This window comes from Microtus oregoni, unplaced genomic scaffold (assembly GCF_018167655.1).
Source record: "Microtus oregoni isolate MIOR12 unplaced genomic scaffold, Mior012 000033F_ref0000390, whole genome shotgun sequence".
NCBI lineage: Eukaryota > Metazoa > Chordata > Mammalia > Rodentia > Cricetidae > Microtus > Microtus oregoni.
In genome coordinates this window covers 7,758,649-7,782,618 of record NW_024543092.1, presented here as the reverse complement: position 1 = coordinate 7,782,618, position 23,970 = coordinate 7,758,649, and the positions used below count along the sequence as shown (strand labels likewise).

General features: G+C 43.7%; 1 protein-coding gene across 1 annotated transcript in view; it reads right to left on the bottom strand.

Annotated features, from left to right (window-relative positions):
* Sash1 (SAM and SH3 domain containing 1) overlaps positions 1-1,650 on the bottom strand; it is a 229,949-nt gene extending 228,299 nt beyond the window's left edge. The window contains exon 1 of the mRNA XM_041680053.1: positions 1,434-1,650. Within this exon, the coding sequence (XP_041535987.1) occupies positions 1,434-1,454 (21 nt within the window). The 5' untranslated portion in view covers positions 1,455-1,650. The remainder of the gene's footprint in view (positions 1-1,433) is intronic.
* Between the last annotated feature and the right edge of the window lie 22,320 nt (positions 1,651-23,970).

The window sequence follows — 23,970 nt, the reverse complement described above, 5'->3', positions numbered from 1 at the left end:
CAGTACAAAACCTGAATATGTTCGCTTCCTTCTCTGAAATAAAGCCTCTGTCTCTTGGGCATTAAGAGGGCATAGTCCCATGACACAGTTTCCAGTCGAATTTTGGCATTCATAAAGAATCCTTCCCCTTTTCAAGGGAGCCAGTCAGTGGGCAGCCAGTCAAGAGCAGGCAGTATTGGGGCTTTGAGACGAAAACATTACCTGCCAACTAGGCTGTTGTGGGCCTTTTGTTTCTGAGGCCAGGGGGAAGGACACAGAACAGAGGGGTTTTGTGCTGTCGGAACATCTTTGATGAACACATCTGTACCGAGTTGAAAAGGAAAATGGGCCTGGCCACTGTCTTCCTCCCAGCTTTGCTAGGAGTTCCCGAACATTCTCACAGTCAAGCAGCAGAAGTGTTACTTTGTTCAAACTGTAACCACCATCCAGTAACCTCCCGTAACCACCATCCCATGGGCTTCACCTGCCTTTTCTCCGGCTGGTCCCTCTTAGTTACTCATCACCGCTTATTCCTAACTTGTGGGTCCACTGTACTGAGACAGGTGGAAAGTGACTCAACAGAGTCAGGTATCCCCAGAGACGTGTCTTCCAGAGCCCCGGGCCACCACTGTATTTTCAATCAACAAGCCTGCATTGAGCAGTCACCAGAGCAAACACTTCCTCAGAGGCAGAGAAAAGAAAGAGTCACAGAGTCCAAAGAGAACACAAGGAGTCTCAGGAACAGTGCCCAGCTGCCTGGCTTGCAGACCTTTGTGGTTCCTGTTTCCTTTTCATTGTCTTCCATGACCACATACATACAAACACACATGTATTACGACCATATATATGTTTATATATATATATATGTCATCTATATAAGCATTCACACACACACACAAATACGTATATGGCAGAGAACTTCTCAGTCTTCAAAATATTGTTCTCACAGAGAATACTGTTACCCAGAAAACCGAGAGAGACACTATTTCAGTGGAATATTAGATGGTAAATGGTTTCTCTGCTGGCCTGGATCCCCAGAGGCTTGTAATATGAAGTTCAGAGTCCCAGCCTTCATTCTTAGCATGTGTAGAAATCTTTTAAAATGATTTTGTAGATAAACAGAAAGTAGAAAAGCTTTGGTGTTTAACAGTAAAAACTTTTCTTGGCTTACAAAACCCCCCTTTTTTTAGAGTCCTAGAGGACAATAAATATCTGCATAATTAAATCAATGTATCTTATATAATAAAGAGCAAGTCATAAAACCCCAAAAATCTGGCAGGGCAGCTCTGAGACAGAGTCTGCCTGACTCCTTGGGAGTTTGCTCCACTGCTTAGCTGCCCTGAAAATACTTACAAAAAGTTCCCACCATTGTTCTTCCACATCTAATGGTCAGAAGGACACCAAAACGAAATGAAACAAAAATCTTAGAAGTTGAAAATCCACAGCCTACATACCCCAAAATCTTGGTCCTCCATGAAGGGAGCTTGTGGTCTAGTGAGCCATGCGTTCAAAGGGCCCTGGGCTTCCTCTCTGACTCACAGATCCGCCGTTCTGATGCAAGGCTCTTAGTGGGAAGCTGTTTTCAATTCAGGGCAGATGTGGGACACTCATGTAGCCCTGGAGATTACGAACTTTAAAACAAATCGCCTGGAGGATGATAAGTCCAGAGGCAGTATCTGCTTCCTGAGGCCTCGCTGGGGCTCCTTCCAAACACTCAATGTCTGACAGTGTGGCCGAAAGACAAGCCTGGCTCGTTGGGGTCTCAGGCTGTAAAAGCGAAGCCTGCAAACATGCCTCAGAAATGAGCCTGTGCATACATCCCAGAGTGCTTCACCAGACCTTCAGACGCATCGGGAACAAACATCAGGAATCGAAACGCTCCGCCCTTCTGGGCCCCAATACTATCTTTATACCGTTTGACTCATTGTGCTTCCCTTTTCCAAAAGCTGAAATTGAATTGTTCTGGTTCAGACTTTTCTTGGCTCATGAAAGGGAAGGGGAGGGAGGGCTAGTCTAAGACTTGCATGGAGAAACATCTAGAAATCCATTTAACATGGCAAGTTTAATGTTCTAGAATAACGTTCATATGGCACACACTGTCTATGCCTTAGCACACACTCTTTTGGGGGAGTTGACCCATCCTCCAGATTTATCCCCTCCCCAAATAAATATAATTTAATCCAGTTTAGTAGCCCTGAAAAGAAAGGTTATAAAAACATTTAATTTTGAAGGTATTCAAAGGGGAAATTTTAATACTTTTTAAAAAATACAATACAGGACCAGGCATGCTGGAAAATGCCTTTAATCCTAGCACTGGAGAGGGAGAGACAAGTGGATCTGAGTTCGAAGCCAGCCTGTTCTACAGAGTGAGTTCCAGGACAGACAGGGAAAACCTGCCTCAAAAAAAAAAAAAAAGAAAAAAAAAGAAAAAAAAGAAAAAAAGAAAGAAAGAAAGAAAAGAAAAAAAGAAAAGTAAAAACAAAACCACAAACTACAAACCAACTAACCAAAAACCCCACCAAGTTTCATATAGAGCTGAAAATTGTAAAAGTTGGTGTGTGTTATATTTCGTTCACACAGAGAAGTCTTTGTGTGAGTCACATCAGTAAAGAAGAAGATGGCATCATTAAAATTCATATATTCAAAAAGGCACAGTCTAGAGCCAGTAAGGTGGCTCAGTGGGTAAACACACTCATCCCAGGAGGCTGACGAGCTGAGTTTGGGGACACAGGGTGCAGGGAGAGCATGAAAGTTGTTCTTTAACCGCGACGTGAACACTGGCATGCACACACACATGTTCAGCATGCACACATGCGTGCAGTGCTAATGTATACACAGAAAATAATTTTGTTCCCTAGGATGGCAAGTGTGTCAAGACAGATCTGGGTACCAAGTTACCAAGGACCCTTAGGGCTGTGAGTTCTGTCTTCAAGGAGAAAGACCCAAACTGCTAACTAAACTCTTTCTTAGGAATGTGTGAAAATAATCACCAATTGGTATTACTTGCTTTTTATTGCATAATATTTATTGTTTTGACAAGGTTTTACAGAGCCCAAGGTAACCTTCAACTTGCTGTGTAGCTGAACGTGACCTTGAACTCCCGATCCTCCTGCCTCTACCTCTCTGGTGTTGGGCTTAGAGGCATGTGCCACGATTTCTGAGTTATCAGGCAGTAGTACATGGGGTATTGAGAGTTCTGGACAGAGCAGAAAAGGATGTCTCCCTGCATCTGCATCTCTTTAAAGGAATGGGCCTAGATGAACCATCACCACTGTCAGTTTGTCTGTTTGCACAGAGACTGGACTCAATAGATGATTTCTAAAGCCCAAAGTTCAAATATCAGTGATGATTTATCAGCTTAGTCTGGTGGGCCAGAGGAGGAACCTCCATCAATTGAGAAAATACCTCATGGACACACTTACAAACCAATCGGAAGGAGGCTAGTCATCAAATGAAGTCCCCACTTCCCAAGTGACTCTAGTTAGTGTCGAGTGGACAGAGACTGCCCAGCACACCTGTTTGCCACCTGTCCCCTCGTCTGTCCAAAGAAAATGCTGCTCTGTTCGTCTTCCCCTAACAACCAAAAGAGAAACTTGACTGCCTGAGAGATGTATTTGGTTTTGAACTTGGGTCTCAGGAGCACAAGCGGCTATGCTCAGAAAAGCAGTGTCTACCAGCTTACAGTGCTTAGTGGTTTTGCTTCTGAATCAGGCAAGGATCCACAGCCCTCCAAGATGTTCTTTTTCACTGTCAAAAAAGACATGGTCTCTCCCTTATGAAGAAGCCTGGATACATCAGTAGCATCCTATTAGCAACAGTGTTACCTTTACATTAAAGAGCTTAGCTACATCATCAGTAACATCCTACTAGCAACAATGTTACTGTTACAATTTTCTTTCCATGCATCTGCTTTCATTTCCTTGCCATTGCTTGATACTAGAGGAATATTCTTCAAAATAAACAGTATACTACTGATGTTAGGTCAAACTGTTTCCCCTCCCTCATCTTCAAATTCGCTTACCAAAGCCCTAGTCTCCATACCTCAGAAGTGACCTCATTTGGAAAAAGGATTTTTAAGGAGATAGTGAAATCAGAAGGAGGTGGCCAAGGTATGGACTAATCCAGTTCTAAAGGTGTCCTTATAACAAGGGAAGTTGCTGTCACAAACATGTGTAGAGAGAATACTATGCAGGACGAGAGATACTCCCAAGCCAAGGTGGAAAGCCTACAACTGGCCCTTCCCTCTCAGACCTCAGAGGGAATCATCCCCGACACCACCTTGGTCTTGGGCTTCCAGACTCCACACCATTATGGCAATAAACTGTGTAAGCCATCACACTAGTACTTTGTTCTGGCAGCCCTAGTTAGAACATACAGCTAGCATCTCCTAAAACCGGATTTTACAGTGCGTCTTGTATCCGGATACTCGCAGCACACAAACCAAGGCATCTTAGTATTAGAGATGGTGAGATGGAGGAGTCAAATGTCATGAGAACCTGACCACGGGAACTCTTTAGTAGTCATTCATTTCGTTAGTTAGTTAGCTTTTCTCTTAAATTTAAAAATTGCGTGTGTGTGTGTGTGTGTGTGTACATGTGTAAGCACGCATGAGCACACATGACTGTGAAGCTCAGAGGACAACTTTGGGGAGCTGGGAATTGTTTCTATCACAGGGATCAACAACAGGTTCTCAGAGCTGGGTGTGGTGACACACACCTTTATTTTCATCATTCATGGTGCAGAGGCAGGTGATCTCTGTGAGTTTAGGTCAGTCAGGTGTGTATATAAAGTTCCAGGCCAGCCACGACTACATAGTGAGACCTTGTTTCAACACAAACACACACGTATACCTTGTTTCAAAACACACACATACACATACAAACACACACACACACACACACACACACACACACACACACAGTTATCAGGTACCTTTAGCCACGGGGCCATCTCACTTGTTCTAGTTATTTAGTTTTATGTGATCGAAGTATACATGCATACATGAAACTATCATAATGAAGCTGATAATTCTATATAACTAATGTTAATTTAAAAGTTACTGGCATATCCCTGCTTTCCACCTCTCAAGCCAGGTAAGACTGAAACAATCCAACAAAGTACAACAAAAATCACCATAAATAGAGTCGATGAGGAGAGGACACACACCTGGGAACATTTGTGATTCTGTTCAAGGTGTGCTCTGCACTGGTACACAAGACACAGGGCTCCTCAGTTCTGTGTTTCTGAAGCACGTAGCACGTAACTCCAGGAGCCTACAATACATCCTCTTAGAAATGTTTCTCCAAATATAAACCAAGGGAACAACATAGTAATTCACATCACAGAGGTAGGCCATATTGATTTTCTCCTTACAGCACTTTTTCAATAGAAAAGGGCCATTGTAGACATAGCTAAGTGGTACAATATCTCCTCAAATGTATGAGGCCTTGTGTTTGATTCCTCCCAGTGAAGCAATGAGAGAGAAGGGTAACAGGGGACACTAAGAATGAGGATTGCAGACAGACATCAACACAAACACTTATGACACAGAGCAAGCTGCTATAGTTTCCAAAGATAAAATACAGACTGAATCCAAAACTGTGATTCCCAGATGCAGAATCTGGCAAAGTTCAGAAGGGAGGAACTTGTGTAAAGTCAGCACGAAGAAAAGGCAAATCCCCCAACTTTTAGATTTATTAAAATCAATTTCCAGTGTCTTTCTTCTTAAAGAGCACAGGAGAAAACAGTCTCTCAATACTGACGATGTTCATAACTCAAAGCTTGGACCAAGAAAGACAGGCTTCAAACAAGGCAGGAAGTGGAAGGGAGGAAAAACTGAAGGCCAACTGCATAGGCCAGGCAGGTGGATGTGGGCCCAGAGGGAATGGGATTCCTCAAGGCAACTTTTCAGGATCTCAGAGATCAAGAGTTCTCACCGAATTTGATGCTCTGGTAATGAGGAGGCTTAGAGATGCTGGGTGCAGTGCAGACTTTGAGTCAAGTTCTGAAACCGAGAATTCAACATCTGCTTAACTTTTTTTTTCATATATTCACCGCTTGTTTGCGACCTGGCAGCTTGTCTATACATAATTCACAATAAACCTCCCCTGCCTAACTTTCTCACAAGGACAGAAAGCAATGCTGAAAGCTTTCTAGTGTGAAGTATTCTGGTGGGAGGAGAAAGAACAAAAATGTAGTTATGTCTGTTTCGTGAGTAGGTCAGTTCCCACTGTCTACAGCCCCCAAAGCCCTGTGTGTTACTTTATTGCACAATGCAAAAATCTCTTCCCAAATGAAAGAACCCTCCCAATGCCTCATGAGCCGTTCCAATATGTTTCTCGAGGAAAGAATTCCACAGCATTGAAAATCTTTGCTATCAATCAAGATCGCCTGAACCTGGAAGTGGCTGGAAAGGATTTGTCCCCAAAGAAAAATAGCTAGCAGTTCACACACTGTTTATGCAGTTGCTCAACACCCTCAGGTCTTCTGTCTTGGGATTCATAAGGTTTCGTAAGGTGGGGTTGGGTGATTTTAAGTGTGAAGAGTTCACACGATATCCCTTCAAGCTCTCCAGTGAGGCTTTAACACCTCGTTTCTTAGCACTAGCTGCTGATAGCCAAATCAGAAGGCTAAGGATTTACTCCCCTGGAAGACTGATTGGAAGGTATTGTGGGACTCAAAGTTTCCTCATCACAGGGCAAGTTGGAGACATCTTATCTCATGGCTTTTAAACTTTTTATTTATTTTATTGTTATTAATTTTTGAGATTATAATATAATTATAACATGATTCTTTCCTCTGAAACCTCTCATATATCCCTTTTTGCAAATTCATGATCTCATTTCCCATTAATTGTTACTGCACAACACACACATACACACACACATATTCCTAAACAAAACCTGCTCAGTCATAATATTATTTGCATATAGTTTTCAGGTCTGACTGTTTGGCATTGGATTACCAATTCCCAGTCCCGGTGGACATGTCTACAAAGCATTCCTACATGAAAGACTCAGGCACATCTTGGAAGATGGGGTGGAAAGACTGTAAAAGTCAGAAGGTCAAGGAGTTTACCATGAGATTGTGTCTCCAAGAAACATCCAAAGCTATAGTCATAAACTCTCACCAACATAACTGCCCAGACATGAGCTACACGAGGATGACAGTCATGGACTTGTCAGCATAGATGTGTAAAAGCCCATGAGGCCTCAGCCCGACACAGAGAACTACAGGCAACTTAAAGAAAAGCTGGGAGTGGGAGAAATCATCTTGACTTTTATTTTATGAGCAGGGCCTCCCTATATAAACTGGGTTGCTCAAGAATTCACTAGGTAGACCAGGTGGTCTCAAATTCACTGTCTTCCTGGGATTCTAGATATGAACTAGCATTTCTGACTAATTCCCTGTTTTTTTTTTGTTTGTTTGTTTTTCGAGACAGGGTTTCTCTGTAGCTTTGGTGCCTGTCCTGGAACTAGCTCTTGTAGACCAGGCTGGCCTCGAACTCCCAGAGATCTGCCTGCCTCTGCCTCCCGAGTGCTGGGATTAAAGGCATGCACCACCACCGCCTGGCTAATTCCCTGTTCTAGACATGGGTACTTAAAAAGTAGCAACAAGGGTTCTGGAGGTTGGTTCAATGGTTAAAAGCCCTGGTGCTCAGGCATAAGGACCTGAACTGGAATCCTAGCACCCTATTGGGAAGCTCAAAATTGCCTGTAACTCTAGCTACAAAGGATCCACAGGCATCAATACAGACACGTGCACATACACTTACAGAGATATACTTGCACACACATAATATAAATCTTCAATAAGTAGTACGAAGCAAACACACTAGCTTAGTCTTGGGAATGGTCTAGGACATTGAGATTTTACTTTCCCAAGTGATGGTTAGGTACAGCTAGGCTGAAGCGACAGTCAATTGACTGAGCCGTTATGGAGACAATCATAAAGGAACACAGGAATATCTCTTTCAAGTCCTGGCAAGCTGGGTAATGGTGGGGTGAGGTCTGTTTATTTAAGCCGGGGTCTTACTGTGTAGCCCTGTTTGGCATAGAACTGGCTATATAGACCAGGCTGACCTGGAGCTCAAAGAGGCCCACCTGCCTATGTATCCTTCTTTATAGATCAGCAAAGCAAAGCTTGGAGCAGCGCAGTTTCTTGCTTGGATGTCCTTTGCTAAGCAGAATCATAGAATTCATTTCTCGTGCCTTTTTCTGCTCATTTGCTCCTTCCTGGATTTTTATATGTCCAGTCTTCCCTTAAAAGACAATAAGTAAAGAAACACAGGCTGTGTGTGGTGTATATTTTTAACATCAGAATCTCTTCTAGAAACAATCCTAGCAGCAGCTAGCAGTAGGCGCTCTGTGTGTATTCTTTTAATGGTCGTGGATGGGGGCGATGGCTCAGTCAATACAGTGCCTGTCACAGAGGCACTAAGGACTTGAGTTCCATCCCCAAAACCCAATTTACAAAAAAGCAAAAATAAATAATAGCAGCACCCAGACATGGTAATGTAAACCTCCAACATAGCAGTGAGGATATAGATTTGCAGGGCTTCCCGCATATAAACTTATTTCTTGTTATATCAGTATTGAAGGCCCAAAGCCAATCAAACGACAATCTTTGGGTTTTGAGTTCAAAGGGAGGAAGAACATGGAATTTGATATGACCTTACAACACTCCAAAGAGAGAGGAAGATATAAAAGAACAGAATCTATTCCTCCTTCAACTTATCACACTCTCCCTGGGGATGGGAATCTGTTCTTTTCTGAAAAATAGAGGTTCTGTTAAGACTGAAGAGGAATAGTGCTTGCTGAACATTCCAAGGAGAATAATGACTCCTAATGGGTAATCTTACATGTCATCTTATGTGCACAGCTCAGTTTATCCACAAATATCCCAAGCATCGTACTTGTCATAGGCACTTGGCACACAATGGTGACTTAGGTCGCCTCACCTTCTTGTAGTGTTAGTTTACCGTGTGGATGCAGACCGGTGGGTACGAAAGCAGGTGAGTAAAACAGAAATTATTAAATTGCACTTTGTTTGTGTTTTTAGGCAGAGTCTCCTGTATCAGGCTGGCATCAAACTTGCTGAAGATGACCTTGAACTTCCCATCCCCCTACCTTTATCCCCTGAGTGTTGGGATTATAGATGTGTGCCATCATTTCTGGCTTCCTGAAGTTCTAGAGATCAAATCCAGGGCTCCCTGTATGTTAGACAAGCTCTCCACCATCTGAATTACACCCCCAGCCCCAGTCGGTGTTAAATTTGACATAAGAACTCCTCACGGGGAATGGGAGGTGGGAGACAATAGTTACTTTGGGCGGGGCAGGTTTTTGAACTACAAGTTTTGTTCTGGGTGTGGAAGGAAAGCATCAAAGGCAAACAGCTTTTCAAATGCAGGTGGGGAGGCTTGCGCAGTGAGACACTGGGGAAAGTCAAGCATAACATTATGCAGAGGGAAGAAGAGGAGGAGGACACGAGGCCAGAGGCTCGTAAGCAGCCACCATGGACAGTCACCGTAGGTGATAGCAAGCAGGGTGGGTTTTATCTGAAACCCAGTAAGAAACCAGTGGAGAATTTTAAACAGAAGCAGCATGAACTAGGCCTTCATGTACTTCCAGTGGTGTGTGTAGAAAGGGCCAGGGAATAGTGAAGACAGTAGTGAGCTTTTTCTACCCAAAGGACATGAGCTGAAATGATAAAATCCGCATATATATTTTTTAAAGCAGTATTCTGAAGAACTCATTCCTCCTTCTCCCTCCTATTTTTTTTTGAAAGCACAACAGTTATGCTACATTTAAAATTGGGACTGAATTTATAGACATGTAGTATTAGCCTGCAAGCTGGGGCCAGGAATACGTTTGCCGACTCTGGTGTGTTTGTGGGTCAAAACACGCGGTAACAGCATCCTTTTAGACAGTTTGCCAGCCAATACATGACAGTGGGTTTTCCTTTCCTAAGAGAGATGTGGTGTTGAAAGTGAGAGACCTTCACTCACATTTAACCTCATCAGATCCCAGGTGAAACCTGAGAATTTCCGGCTTCCTCATTTTAAATAGGGTGAGTGAGACAGGCAAGCGTGCTGGGAAGGTAGGACGCAGGACTGATCGTCAGGCAAGCATGACTTCCCACCACAAGAGAGCTCTCAGCAGCTGCCACAGACATACGGTTAAGACTTTCAGTTTTCTCCAGGACCATTTAGAAGTGAACCTTTCGATAGGCTGTTTCAACTATCCAGATAGACACAGAGACAATAAGGCCCCCAATAATCCAGAGTGTCATACACAGAGGGACTGGACAGATCTAGTATTTTTACAGCCCCCAAAGGTAAACTCTCTCTGTCCCATGAGAGTTCCCTTCTCAGATTCTCATTCAAGACAAGTGTATTTCCACGATCAAGTTATGAACTCCCAAATCAAGGGTCTGCAGCGGCAACTTGGCAGCCCTTACTGCAGCCACACTACTGGACAACGCTACAGTCATTGGTTTTAATGAGGGCTGTTAATGTTACCTCCATCAGAATGGTCGCCTTGGGCTGACGGTCTGAGCCCCACACAGGTGTTCTTGGCCAACACTGTAATGCAGGTTATTATGCTATCAACAAGGCACAGATGCACTTCTGCCTGAACCCAGGGTGCTGTGCCTGCCAACTGTATAACTCTTTCTGCAGGCTTAGGTCTATGGGCATCCAAATGCGGTTCTAGCTCAGTGATCCCCAGCACTGCCGTCTGTTTCCCTAGAACAGGAGCTTCCAGGGACTAGGGACATAGCTCAGTAGCTAGACTGCTTGCCTAGCATGCATGAAGCTCCGAATTTGATCCCTAGCGCAGCATAAACTGCGGTTGACGGCATAAGTCCATTATCTGAGCACTTGGCCAGCACAAACTCCTGGGGATGGGGGGGTGGGGAGGGATCAAGGGTGCTGGGCTCTATAGCCAGACTTCCTTAAGCACATGAGACACATCCAGTCTTCTGCTTTTGCTGGAAGAGTAATGACATTGTCTGCATCCACACTCACCAGATTCCTCTTGGCACTGAATAGCTCCCAAGTACCTTAGACTAGCCAATCAGTCCTGTTAGCCAGGCTGGCTCCAGGTACCTCGCAAGGAATTTTGCTCTTTCTGGCCTTCTCTCTGCACCTAGTTTTGAAACGTCTGTCAAATCTCACTTCCAGCACCTCTCCAGAGGGTCTTGTCCTGACACCACAGAGTTTCCTGATGCTGAATGTCTCCCCAGATCTACCACACTGACATCTTCTTTCTCTTAAGTGCAAAACATCCATTCATTGAGCATTGTGTAATTAAACTTGGGTCCTGGGCTCTATCTGATTTGAAACTTTGTTTTCATTTCTGGTAGTACCTGTCGGCACTGCAGTACCTTCTCTGGCACTACCATATGGTTGTGAATCTTTGATGTTGAGAATCAGTATCAAGATGCAGGGAGGGACCGATAATGATATGGCATTTTTGGGGGGTCCCATGGCCTCAATAACCCAATAAGGTGGGAATGGTGACCTCAGGAGGGAGATAAGATCCCATAAGGGATTATTTTAGAATTAATCTTGACCTTGAGAGTGACCTTGCCAGTATGTCTGGGAAAATCTTGATTTTATAGAGGATTTAAGTGGGAAGGGAGGTTGGTTCCCAGCTTTCTCACTGATAAGACAGACACTGGGAAAAGTGTGTGTGTGTGTGTGTGTGTGTGTGTGTGTGTGTGTGTGCGTGAGAGAGGGGGGCAGACAGAAGAGAGAGACAGAGACACAAAAAAGACACACACACAGAGACAGAGACAGTGGTGGGAAAGGTTTTACTGGGGATCTGAATGCATCAAACTTGCTGCAAACCTAACAGAGACAGTCAGGACCCAGCTTTGTGTTTTTTCTCTACTTCTCACCCATTAACCAAGGGTGAAAAAAAGATCTTGAAGATGAATGGATTTTTTCCCCATTTCCTTCTCCTCCCCACCCGCACTGTGCGCGTCTTCAGTTTTTTTCCCCCTCCTTTCTCTTATTGCCATTCCTTTCCTGCCCCTTGTTTGACTGATGGTTTCAGCAGCAGCTGAAAGGTGGCACTAACCCTGCTGTCTGCCTCCAGCCCCCCCCCCCCAGAGGGATGTGGTTGGTGGTGGGTAGTTCTGGCTGTCATTTCTGAAGCCTGCCTGGGAGCCCTGAAGATTTGGGCCAGCAGCTCTGGGCCCCGGTGGCTCAGTGGCTGTTCTACATGGCTGGGTTCTCTCTGAAGTAAATCTCTTGACAAGCAATTTGCTTCCACCACCTGTACCTAGAAACCCTTTGCTCTGTCTGTAAAATGCAACCAGTTCCCTCTGCTCTCGGAAGCTATCCAACCCAAGGCCTGATTTTCCTTCAAGCTGGCAGCTGCAGGTGCTGCCATCGCCCCCCTGGCCTGACACTGCCTTCCATCACTACCATGGGAGCCTGGGTGTGGAGGGACTCCCAGCACTGTGCAGCTTCCACCGATCAAACAGAGCCCCGCTGGAATTTCTGTTTGGTGCTTAACATAGTCTGATTGTCAGGGTAAGAGGGATGAACAGAAAAGCATGAAAACATATTGAAGACCCAACAAGTGCTCGTGGAAAATAGATGCCACACCGATAGCTCTCTGACTCAGGAAGGTGCGTGTGCATGACAGAAGTTCTGGTAAAAATCTGATAAGCTGAAATACAGATGTAGTAGAGTTGTAGTCTTTTTCGTTTGTTTGTTTGTTTTTGGAGACAGAGTTTTTCTGTAGCCACAGCTGTCCTTAAGAGCATTGGCTGCTCTTCCAGAGGTCCTGAGTTAAATTCCCAGCAACCACATGGTGGCTCACAACCATCTGTAATGAGATCTGCCTTCTTCTGGCTTGCGGGCATACATGGAGGAAGAATATTGTATACAAAATAAATAAATCTTTTTTTTTTTTTAAAAAGAATAATCTCCAGCCACGCTATTGCCCTCTTCCCATGACAAGGTCACACAGAGAAATGACCGCCATTACCTCTATAGTGTTGGGAATATCATTTAATGTCTGTGAGTCTCATCTGCACATCTGTGAAGTGGGAGTGATGGAAGCACATATCGACTGCCTATAGGACAAAGGCATAGTGAGAAGCTTAGTCCAGAGTAGTTCAATAGACACTAAGCTACTAGGAACGATACCACGTCAACTCAGAAAAGTTAACTGCCTTAGTGAGGATCCTTTAGTTCGACAGTTCTGAAGATGGCTCACTGGAGTACTAAGGGTTATGTGCATTTTAACAAGTTGAAAACGGAGACCCAAGTATCCAATTCTTTAACAAACAGTTCCTATGTGCTCGGCAGTGGGAAGGACTGGAGAGGCAGCTGGAAAATAGCTCCTGTCTCTCAGCATCTTCACGTCCAAGGGGACAGAAGAAAGAGCAAAATGCCAAGGGCGACAAGACATGTGTGTTCTCCAGGACGCCATGGCCGACCTAGGCCCTGGGAATCCAGAACTTCTAAGAGAAGCATGTGTCAAGACTGAGTGCCTGATTGACTCTGATGCTACGATTCTAAAGGACTGGGAGAGGGAAATCGGTAGCATTGAGGGATTACTTCAAACCCTTATGACTTCCAGTCTCGAGAACACTTGTCCCTAGGCTAGCCAGTTTCAGCTAGGTGGGAATGGGAGTTTAAGAAATTCTAGGAAAAACCCTGTGTGACTCAGGTTGAAGCCAGGGTTGCAGGTTCAGAAGCTTGAAGCAATCGTGACAGCATTCACGGAGAATGTTTAGGATAAGAACTAGGTTCTCTCTTCCTCAAAGGTCCATAAAACGCTGCACCTGGGTCTGAACTCCACCCTCAGGAGTGCGATAGTGCTGCCTGTAAAAGGCCTTACTGATGATGTAGATTCCCTTAGGTATTTGGGAGGGGTATGCAACAGTTTTAGTGAGACATAATCCACAGAGTTTATAATTCCTTCATTGAGAATGCAGTGGTTGGACCGGCAGATGTCTAGACAGAGTGGAAAGAGCGCTGCTGCGTGAGCATCTGGGCTAGTGTTGGGCTCATCAGCACCCACGCGGCATCTCACATCGGGTGGGAGTGGCAGCACACTTGGAACCCCAGTGCACACAGGGAAGAGACAGGGACCTCAGGGTGAGCTGCCTAGCCAGAGGAGCAGAATCAGGGAGTCCCAGGGTTAGCAAGAGACCTTGCCTCAGTAAACAAAGTGACTCGAGTCGAGGAAAAGCTCCTATGTCAACCTCAGGTCTCTATGTGCCTGTGTGGAACATGAATCCACATCCACTTGAGCACACGTGCAAACATGCACATCACACACATGCAACAAATACAAACAATTCAGTGATTCTTAGCATATTCACCGAGTTGTGGACCACAGTCAAAGTCAGTTTCAGAATACATTTATCACAACACAAGGCCCAAGCCCTTCTAGTAGCTTCGAGTAGCTTCTGCCCTTAGTCCTCCAGGTTCCAAACTGGCAGCTACAAATCTGCTTTCATGGCTACATATTTGCTTACTCTGAAACATAGCACAGGTAGATGTTGCAGACTGAACCATGCCCCATCTCATGTATAATTTGTAATCTTGAACGTGAACGTGACTGCACTTGAAAATTAGCATCTAAAGGAGTAATTAAAATTAAGTGGGGTTCTGGGTTTGGGGATGTAGCTCAGTTGGTTGAGTGTTGGCCTAGCATGCTTGAAGTTCTAGATTTGATTCTGATCACCGTATAAAAGCTGAGCATACAGTACACGTCTGGAACTCCAGCACTTGGGAGGTGAGGAATGAAGACACAGAATTCACAATCACCAATGGCTATACAGTTAGTTTTGGGTAAACCTGGTATATGTGAAACCCTATGTCAATTAGAAAGAAACAAATAAGTTCTAAGAATCTAGGAATAGGACACTGGACCTCGAGTGTCCTTATCAAAAGAGAGATAGATACCAAGAGCTGGTACAATCAGAACATAGACCATCTGAGGACACGGGGCAAAAAATAGCCATATACAAGCCAAGGAAAAAGGTATTAGGAGAGATCAAATCTGCCAGACCAACACTTTCAACTTGGACTTTGACTCCAGACTATAAATAGACTGAAGCCTCTGAACCTGTTTTGTGGTAGCCTGTCATAGACCAAATGCTTTGTGCTCCTTCCGAAATTCACATACTGAATTAACCACCATGGTAGCTACATTTGAAGATGGGATCTTTCTGTTGTTGTTGTTTGTTTTTTGAGACAGGCTTTTTCTGTGCAGTCCTGGCTGTCCTGGAGCTCACTCAGTAGACCAGGCTGGCCTCTAACTCAGAGATCTGCTTGTCTCTGCATCCCAAGTGCTGGGATTAAAGGTGTGTGCCCCCACTGCCCAGCTTGAAGAAGAGATCTTTAATAAGGAGAGATGATAGGGTTATCACACTTACAAGAAGAACCATCAGAAAGCATGTGGACTTCCCATAAGATCACAGAGGAAAGGGCCTAAGAAGACACAGTAAGAATACAGCCTCCTGCAAGAAGTTTCCAGCAACTTCTAGTCAGCAGAACTGTAAGAAGACACCCATGGTTTAAATCACCCAAACTGTCATTTTTTGTTATGGTTCTAGCAGACCAAATATGGATTGAGATTATGTCGCTATGGAATCTGGCTTTTTTCATTCGGCATGTTGTTTGCAAGGTTTAATGCATGATATAATGTTTATCAGTTGTTAATCCCTTTTTATTGACAAACAATATTCCATGACATGAATATGTGCTGTCTTGTTTATCTGTGTATCAGGAAGGTGGATATTTCAGTAATTGCTACTGTTGACTAGTTGGATTAGTTACACTACAAATACTCATGTACAAAGTTTTGTGTGGTTACATGTTTCCTTTGGTCTTGGGTATGTGTTTGGGAATAGGATGTTATTCAGAATGATACTCCTATATTTTAGGTCAAGAACTCTCTGGGAACCTGTGGGTACCTTCGAGGATATTCCAAAGTCTGATATGGCTTTTTTATTGTGCGTTCTCATCAGCAAAATGTGAGGAGAACCATTTCTCTACCTCCTTTTCAGCAGAGTCTGTCTGTTGTTTTGGTCCTGTTAGGGAGTATGAAGGTTGGAGTTTCAGTTTCCCAGCAGAATTCAGTGACCATTTGTATATCTTCATTGGAGAGATATCTATTCAGATCTTTATCTATTTCTAGCATTCTTTTATCACCAAGTTATCTATCACTCTTTACGGATTTTTGATACAATTTCCTTATCAGATATATCGCTTTGCAAGTGATTTATCTCATTCAGTGGTTACAGTGTTACTTTTCTGATGGTGTCCTTTGAAATGCAAATGTTTAATTAATATGCATTTCAACAAATTAAATTTTGCTACTGAGCATGGTGTTGCATGCCTGTAATAACAGTTCTTACTGTGTACATGCTAGTTGAGCAATCTATCCCCTGAGCCATTTCCCAGTTTTGTTCTCTCTCTCTTTTTCCAGGGTGTGTGTGTGTGTGTGTGTGTGTGGTGTGCATGTGTTTGTATATGGGGAATAGGCACTGCCCAGGGATGGAGGCCAAAGAGTAACTTTGTCTCAGTGCTTGATTTCTGCCTTTGTTGTGGTAATTTCTTACTGTTTGCCACTGTGTACACCAGGGTCTCTGTCCCCAGAGCTTCTAGGGATTTTTCTGTCTCTGCCTCTCATGCACTGACAGGAGAGCCAGGATTACACATACCTGCTACTATGTATGGACTCAGGTGGCTTCTGAGATCTCAACTCTGGGTCTCATGCTTGCAAGGCGAGTACCTTAGCCACTGAGCCATCACTCCAGTCCCAGCTTTGCTCTTTTTATGAACTGTCTTGGATACTCTGGTTTCTTGATGCTATCTGTAATTCTGAATCCCTAGACTTTTTCTGTTGCCTGTCTCCAGCCCGGAGTTTCAGGTTGAATGCGTGTGTTCCAGTGCACCACACTGATTGATCCATACATTATTGTAGCCTGACCATACATATCTAGTCCCCAGAGCTGGGTCTCATGAACTCAAGTTCCTGATAAGTTCTTGGTGGAGTAAGAGATAGAATTCCACATCCAAACCCTGCTGAGCTGGGGTTCCAAATAGGATGGGCACATTTACTTTGATAATTCTCTTTAATTCCCCCAAACCCAATCAGCTGTGATGGTTAGTTTACCACCAAAACCTCTTGTTATTGTTTTAAATTCATCATAATCTAAAATAAAATGACAAGTGAAAAAAATGACAGTATGCTCAGAATTCATTTGTCATAATTTGTAAAATAATTATTAACCATTTAATGCATCACTAAGAGAGACACTTTTTCCTCTGTAGAAAGACATTTTTGGATTATTTTTTGGGTTTTGGGAATTCCATTAGAAATTCTTTTGGGGGTGTCTAGCTCGCTTTTGACTAGAGGGGCCAGAGATGATTGTGAGAGATGATTATTAAGCAAACTTATTCTTTGTATATAGAAGAGAGAATGTATTTACCTGGATTTATTTGGAAACCAGCTTAGATATGGCAAGCGGTTTTTCTTTGTGGGTTTCCAGATGCCCTTTCTCATCGTTCTAAGGGTGCTTACGACTTGCTGCAGATGTTTGGCTTTAATCGGCTTGGCTCCCTTCCCACCATCACAGAACGTGCCACTTCATCTATGGAAACCTGGGTTCTGGTAATCATCTGCCCAGATTTTCCTCAGGTTGGCCAGCAAGGGGCACTAATGCATAGCTTCTCTCTGCCATCCCTCCCGGCAGTGGCAGAGGAGGTGTCTGCAGGCGAGTAATTGGGCTAGAACCTGGAAACTGTGTGCTCTCCCAGTCAGATCAGAAACCTGGCTACAGTGTCTTTGATAGTTTTCAAGGGTATTGATATTTTTCAGAGGAAAGAAGAATTCTGATTGGCAGCAAAACAATTCCAAATACAGAACTCCTCTGCTTGCAAGCCATAATTCTCCTGTCTAGTCGATACTATTAGGAAACCCGGCAGGATCCTGTCATTACTTTTCGGTGAATGACTACATTTTCTTTCTGTTCCTTAAACATAATGGGCACGCCACATGACGAGTCCTTAAAAGGATGAACTACTTGATGTTATGGTGACACACAATTATTACAGAGCCCCACTGGTTGGTCTTTTTATTTTTTTCCCCTCCGTCTTTCCTTTAAATTTTGCCTGCCTATTTATTTCCATCGGCTACTAAAGATGACTCTTTCATTGTTTCAAGTAAAGGATGTGATCTATATGCTAGGCACTGCTTATGAATAATTCCTTGCCATAACAAGGCATGATGTCCTTCAGAGATTGGCGTGAAGATCCTGGGGCTGTACAGTTTTAGGTAAAGGGCTTTTCTTTTTGCTCTCCCTTTAATTTTAGTTTTTCTCCGTGATTAATCACATTACAGCATTGAAACACTAAAGGTGACAGAATCTATCCAACATGGTTGATGTAGATCTGTTGTAGTTTCAGCACTCAGGGGACAGGATGACTACAAATTCAAGGCCAGCCTGGACTACATACAGAGACACTGTCTGAAAAAAGCCAAAAAAGAAGGAAAAAATGGAGGGGGGATGGAGAGAGAGAGAGAGAGAGAGAGAGAGAGAGAGAGAAGGAATATTTAGTAGTTTATCAGGCTAAATACAAGCATCCATTATGCTTATTTTTTGGTTATTATTATTATAATTATAATAATTATTATTATTATTTGTTGTTGTTGTTTGAGACAGGGTTCTCTCTGTGGCCATGGATATTCTGGAACTATAGACCAGGTAGCCTCAGGCTCAGAGATTTGCCTTCTTCTGCTGTCCACAGACTGGGATTAAAGACTTGCACCATCATGCCTAGCCCATGATTTTAAATTCTAAAGCAAAGAAATGGCTTTTGGGAGTGTTGTCCACATAGTACTAAGGAAAAATGCCTATAAAGCTAATTAACCCATATTCTTGTTCAATCACAGGCCAATGCGCAATACTTTAGACCCATTATATTGCTTTTAAAAAATGTGTGTGTCATAAATGCATATTCATGTCTGTGTGTGTGTGGGGGGGACACATGTGTTCTTATTTGTATGTGCATGTGTGTACAGAAGCCAGAGGTTGATGTCAGGCATCTTCTATGATCAATCTTCTGTTCATTTACTGAAGCAGGATCTGTTGATTGGACTCAGAGATCATCAGTGTGGCTAGTCTAACTATCCCGATTTCTCTGAGGATGCCATGTCTCTACCTTCCAAAGACTGGAATTCCAGGCAGTCTGCCATGCCTACCTGACATTGTAGGTTCAAGGAATCTAAACACTGACCCTCAATCTTGCACAACAAGTGATTTCTCTGCTGAGCCATCTCTCCAGTCCTATTACACTGTTTCTGAAAGATAGTTTAAGATTTAGATTATTTTGGACCCTGATTTTGTAGCCTATGAGAAAGGCTACATTAAAACAGATAACACGGTTCTCCCGCCTTCTCATTTCAGCCCTCTTCCCTCAAATGCAACCCCAAGTTGCCAAGTGACTGATTACTGAAGGGCCCTTAAGAATTTATCAGTCAAATAGTGGATAGCTCAAGTAGAATTTCTAATATTTTTCTCTCTGCTAGCCAAAAGTAGAAATTAGAGGAGGCGGAGGAAAGCGTTTTAAGGGTTTGAGGGAAGATACCAAGAGTGAATAAGAAGACAGAATGAGCCAGAGGATATATGACAGCCTAGCTTCTGAACAATCCTCATGCTATTCTGTTGTAGCTAATTGAAATGACCCTCATACTTGTATATGCCTAGCTATTGGGGACCCACCTCTGCAGCACCCTGTTCTCTCTGATCCAGAGATGGAGTCATAGACCTTCAGTGACAGGAATGGTTAAGTGCATGGCCTCGGGACGTTTGGGGCTCTGAGAGTTACTCATATACATTGTAGATAATTTCTCTGTAAGGTAAAGATGCGTTGACTCACTCAGCGAGTGTTCATAAAATGCCGTCGACTATGAGGTACCACTGAAGACACATGCATTTGTTCTGAGGATCAGCAGCGTTTAGAACGCAGCACCAATAAAGGCCGGTGCCATCAGCAGAGGACCTTATTGCGCAGACATTAAACTACATGCTTAGAAAAGTACTGAGCCTCTTCTTGCCTTAGTTCTACACATGTGCAAATAGTTTTTTTAAAATCTCACATGCAGGCTCTAGTGAGGTTTAATGACGTAAGACACGGAACAGTCCTGGCTCACTGAGGGTTAGTTCTCATGACAGATTTTTCTCTGACAACCTGGAGCTAAATGCTGTTTTGGGGATTAGTTAACCGAGGGTTCAAGGAAGCAAGAAACTCTGTCAAGGTCAAATGGAGGGTCAACTGCACATTAGCGACTTCTCTGACTGGCTCTGTTGGCAGGATATCTGCTTGGAACCGATGCCCTGGACTCCATCTCTAGCATCACACAAAACTGGGCGTGGGGGTGCATGTCTGTAATGTGGAGGCAGAGCGTCAAAGGTTTAAGGTTATCCCAAGCTGTATAGTGAGTTCAAGGTCAGTCTGGACTGCATGAAATCCAGTCTCAAAAAAGAAACTAAAACACCTTTATTTGGGTCTATCTATCTATCTATCTATCTATCTATCTATCTATCTATGTAGCGATGAGGTGAGCAGGCCTGCTTTTCATTCCGCCCGGCTCCCACCCCGCTCTCGCATGGCTAGATTAACAACATACAAATATAACAACACACAAATTGTATTCATTTAAAAACTGCCTGGCCCATTATCTCTAGTACCTTATTAGCTAACTCTCACATATTGATCTAACCCATTTCTAATATCTGTATTGCCACTTGACTGTGGCTTACTGGCATGAGTCTAACAAGCATCTGTCTCGGAGAGGAGAATCATAGCGTCTGCCTGACTCTGCTTCTTTCTCCCAGCATTCTGCATTCTATTCTGTCTACTCTGCCTATCTAAGCTGCTGTCCTATCAAAGGGCCAAGGCAGTTTCTTTATTAACCAATGAAAGTAACACATTGACAGATGAACCTCCTACACCATTCTATCTATCTATCTATCTATCTATCTATCTACCTACCTACCTACCTACCTATCTATGTTAGTTTTATTTTGATTTAACTTCATTCCCCCATGGTATGTGATGAGCGATAGATAGATAGTTTTGGTTGGAGACAGAGAGAGAGAGGGAAAAATGAGAACATTTATACACCCCCTTCTCTCTCTCTCTCTCTCTCTCTCTCTCTCTCTCTCTCACACACACACACACACACACACACACACACACAAATATATACACTAGGGACAAGAAGATTCCTCAAAGCTTAATTCTTATTTTTTTTTCAAACTCAAAACCAAAACACACTGCATCCCATTATCTTTAATATTACCTTTGAAAGAAAAATATCTCTAGTTACAGTTATGATGGCAGTTCTGTACCTTGTCATACTAAAAACAAACAAACCAACCAAAACAATAGAGACCACCAAGGATACTGGCCATGGGATAATTAACTGCTGAAAATTAATAATACATCAAAATCAGCACTAGTTTCTGTCAGAGCAGCCCTGGGCCCAGGTGTGTTGATGACAGTTGAGGGGTGGGCTTAAGGAGAGAAGATCTGCCCACCCTGTTCACTGACCGCGTTTTAACTGTACTTTGTGTACTCTAATGTCGAGACCCGATTTTACTAGTAGCATCTGTAGTTTAGCTGTTAATGCATATTTACCTCTCCCACAGAGCCAAGCTTGGGAGGGAAAAAGCTAGGAACTGTGCTCGGAAAGGAGATTTAGTGCTGTTTGCTTTTATAAGCGGACAGGAAGTTATCAGGCCGGCAGAGTCTAAAATTCTAACCCTCCAGAGCCTTGCATGTTTTCTCTTTACAAGCAGCTGCTTCTCTTGGGAAGGCTTCTGGCAGCCAACTGAGTTGAACATGGGGTACTGGAATCTGGGCTTGAAAGAGGAATGCTGAGAGACAGCTTGCAAAACACACACACACACACACACACACACACACACACACACCACATACACCAGAACTGGTGAGCAGCTAACTGACAGTCTTCTGCCTTCTGGTCAGGCAAAACAAGAATCCACTCTGTCATATGATGTGACTTTTCTCTTATTTTGCCCCCTACCCCTATCTCCCTAGGAAGGCATGCTTAGGGGGTCCTCGTGGACAGGAGTGCAGCTGTGATCCAGCTGCCTTGGGACATCAGCCACCAGACACAGCATTCCCGGAAGAACATCAGCACCTACAGCAATCACAGCTTCATCTGGTGTCATCCACATTTGCTCCGAAAGACATCGCGGGCCGACAGTGGACCGTGAACGTGTCTTGTTCATTCTGCACCATAGCGAACCCTGTAAGCGGTCCCTTCACACCTACGCACACTTGCCTACTCAATATTATTATTGTAATAACCAGTAAAATAACTTGCTGCCGCTGTGTTCATCCATCCCGATATAGACACAGTTATTTTGATAGGGTTTGCATGAGAGGTCATGGGAAAGGCTATGCCCTGTGAGTCAAGACAGCTTCCCTGCAGGGTAGGAAGTTTTTCTCTAGTGTCAAACGGGAAGGGAAAATGTGATTTGAGGACTAGAACCAGAAAGAAGTGGGTGATTATGTCCAGGCATTCAGGAGTCTAACTAAGCATGCTCTCCTACCCTATTACCTCTGGATGAGGGGCGGGGAATGGTTTCCCCTAATGATGCTGTGGGTGCAGGATCAGAGCTGGGCAGGAGGAGAAGACAAGCTCTGAGTGGAGAACAGAGTTCATAGCCATATGAGATCCTCTGTCCTTTACTGAGCCCGCCTCGAAGTGTTCCAGCCTTATCTCAGAGAATTTTCAGGATTCCGAGAATGGTCTCAGGTTAGCAACTGAGAAGGTGGTTAGAGGGAGGAGGATCCTCCGAGGCGGGTGTGAGTCCAAAGGTCTCCATGTGACCACGTGGCAAGTTTCCCTGCACTGCCCCGTTTGGAAAACTGCGTTTGAGCTAACTCTAACGAGCTGGCTTTCTTCCCTTATTTTTCTACAGATCGTCTGTCATTCACCTCCACAGGCCTCAAAGGGACTGGTGGGTGACAAAGCTCAGTGGTGGCTCCCATGGTTGGAGAGATGACTTCAGAGCCAGCCCTCAAGCCGGATTCCAACCCATTCAGGCACATCCAGTTCCAGCTCTCCGGTTTCATCTGCCAATTGCAACATCCTGTTTTAACAGGGTGGCCAACATATGGGGGTCATACCATTAATAAGGCTAAAAATAACGCGTATCATTGCATACTGAGTGCCAATAGACCAGAGAACTTGGATTTATATAGCATATAGCCCCAGCCCATTGCCCTTAAGGAGGCAACGATTTTCCTTTTTTGGTGTGAACTCATCAGTGAGAAAAAAGCTCTAGCAAAAAATTGTGTCAAACTGTAGATAAACCAATGACATCTGAGACTTTAAAGCATGCATAAAATTTTTTTACAGAGATAGATAGAGCGAGTGAGAGAGAGCAAAATGCAGTATACGCTTTTCAGTGGTAGCTACTCTTTTGTAGAAAGCATTAATAAGATGTTGAGGCCGTCTTTGAGCCTGTAAATCACCTTACCAATGAGAACACAAGCCTCTGAAAATCAAAACCAAACCAAACCAAAACACAAAACCCCACTGGGACGTGAGGGACAAGCGAATGGGATTTGGAATGGATGCATCCTCATATTTTATCTGACCTTGAGAAAGACTGAGTCCTAGCAATCGGAGTCTTTGTTGTTAGCAGAGAGCTTCTGAAATTGCTTGGGCATGAAAGTGTTTCCAGGCGAATTCCACGCTCCCAAAACAGGGAGTCCAAAGACAATTGAGTCTCAGAGGCTATCCTGCCAAGAAAAAAAAAAAAAAAGAGGGAACTCTGCCTTTTTGGCTTCCCCAAAGAGAGTGTCCCTCCAGGTTCCCACACACTGAAGAAGTCATTCACATATTTTCCCACCCTTTCTGGTCCCTTTGAATCATAAGGACCTTATTTTAGTTAGTTATTTGCAAAATGAAAATG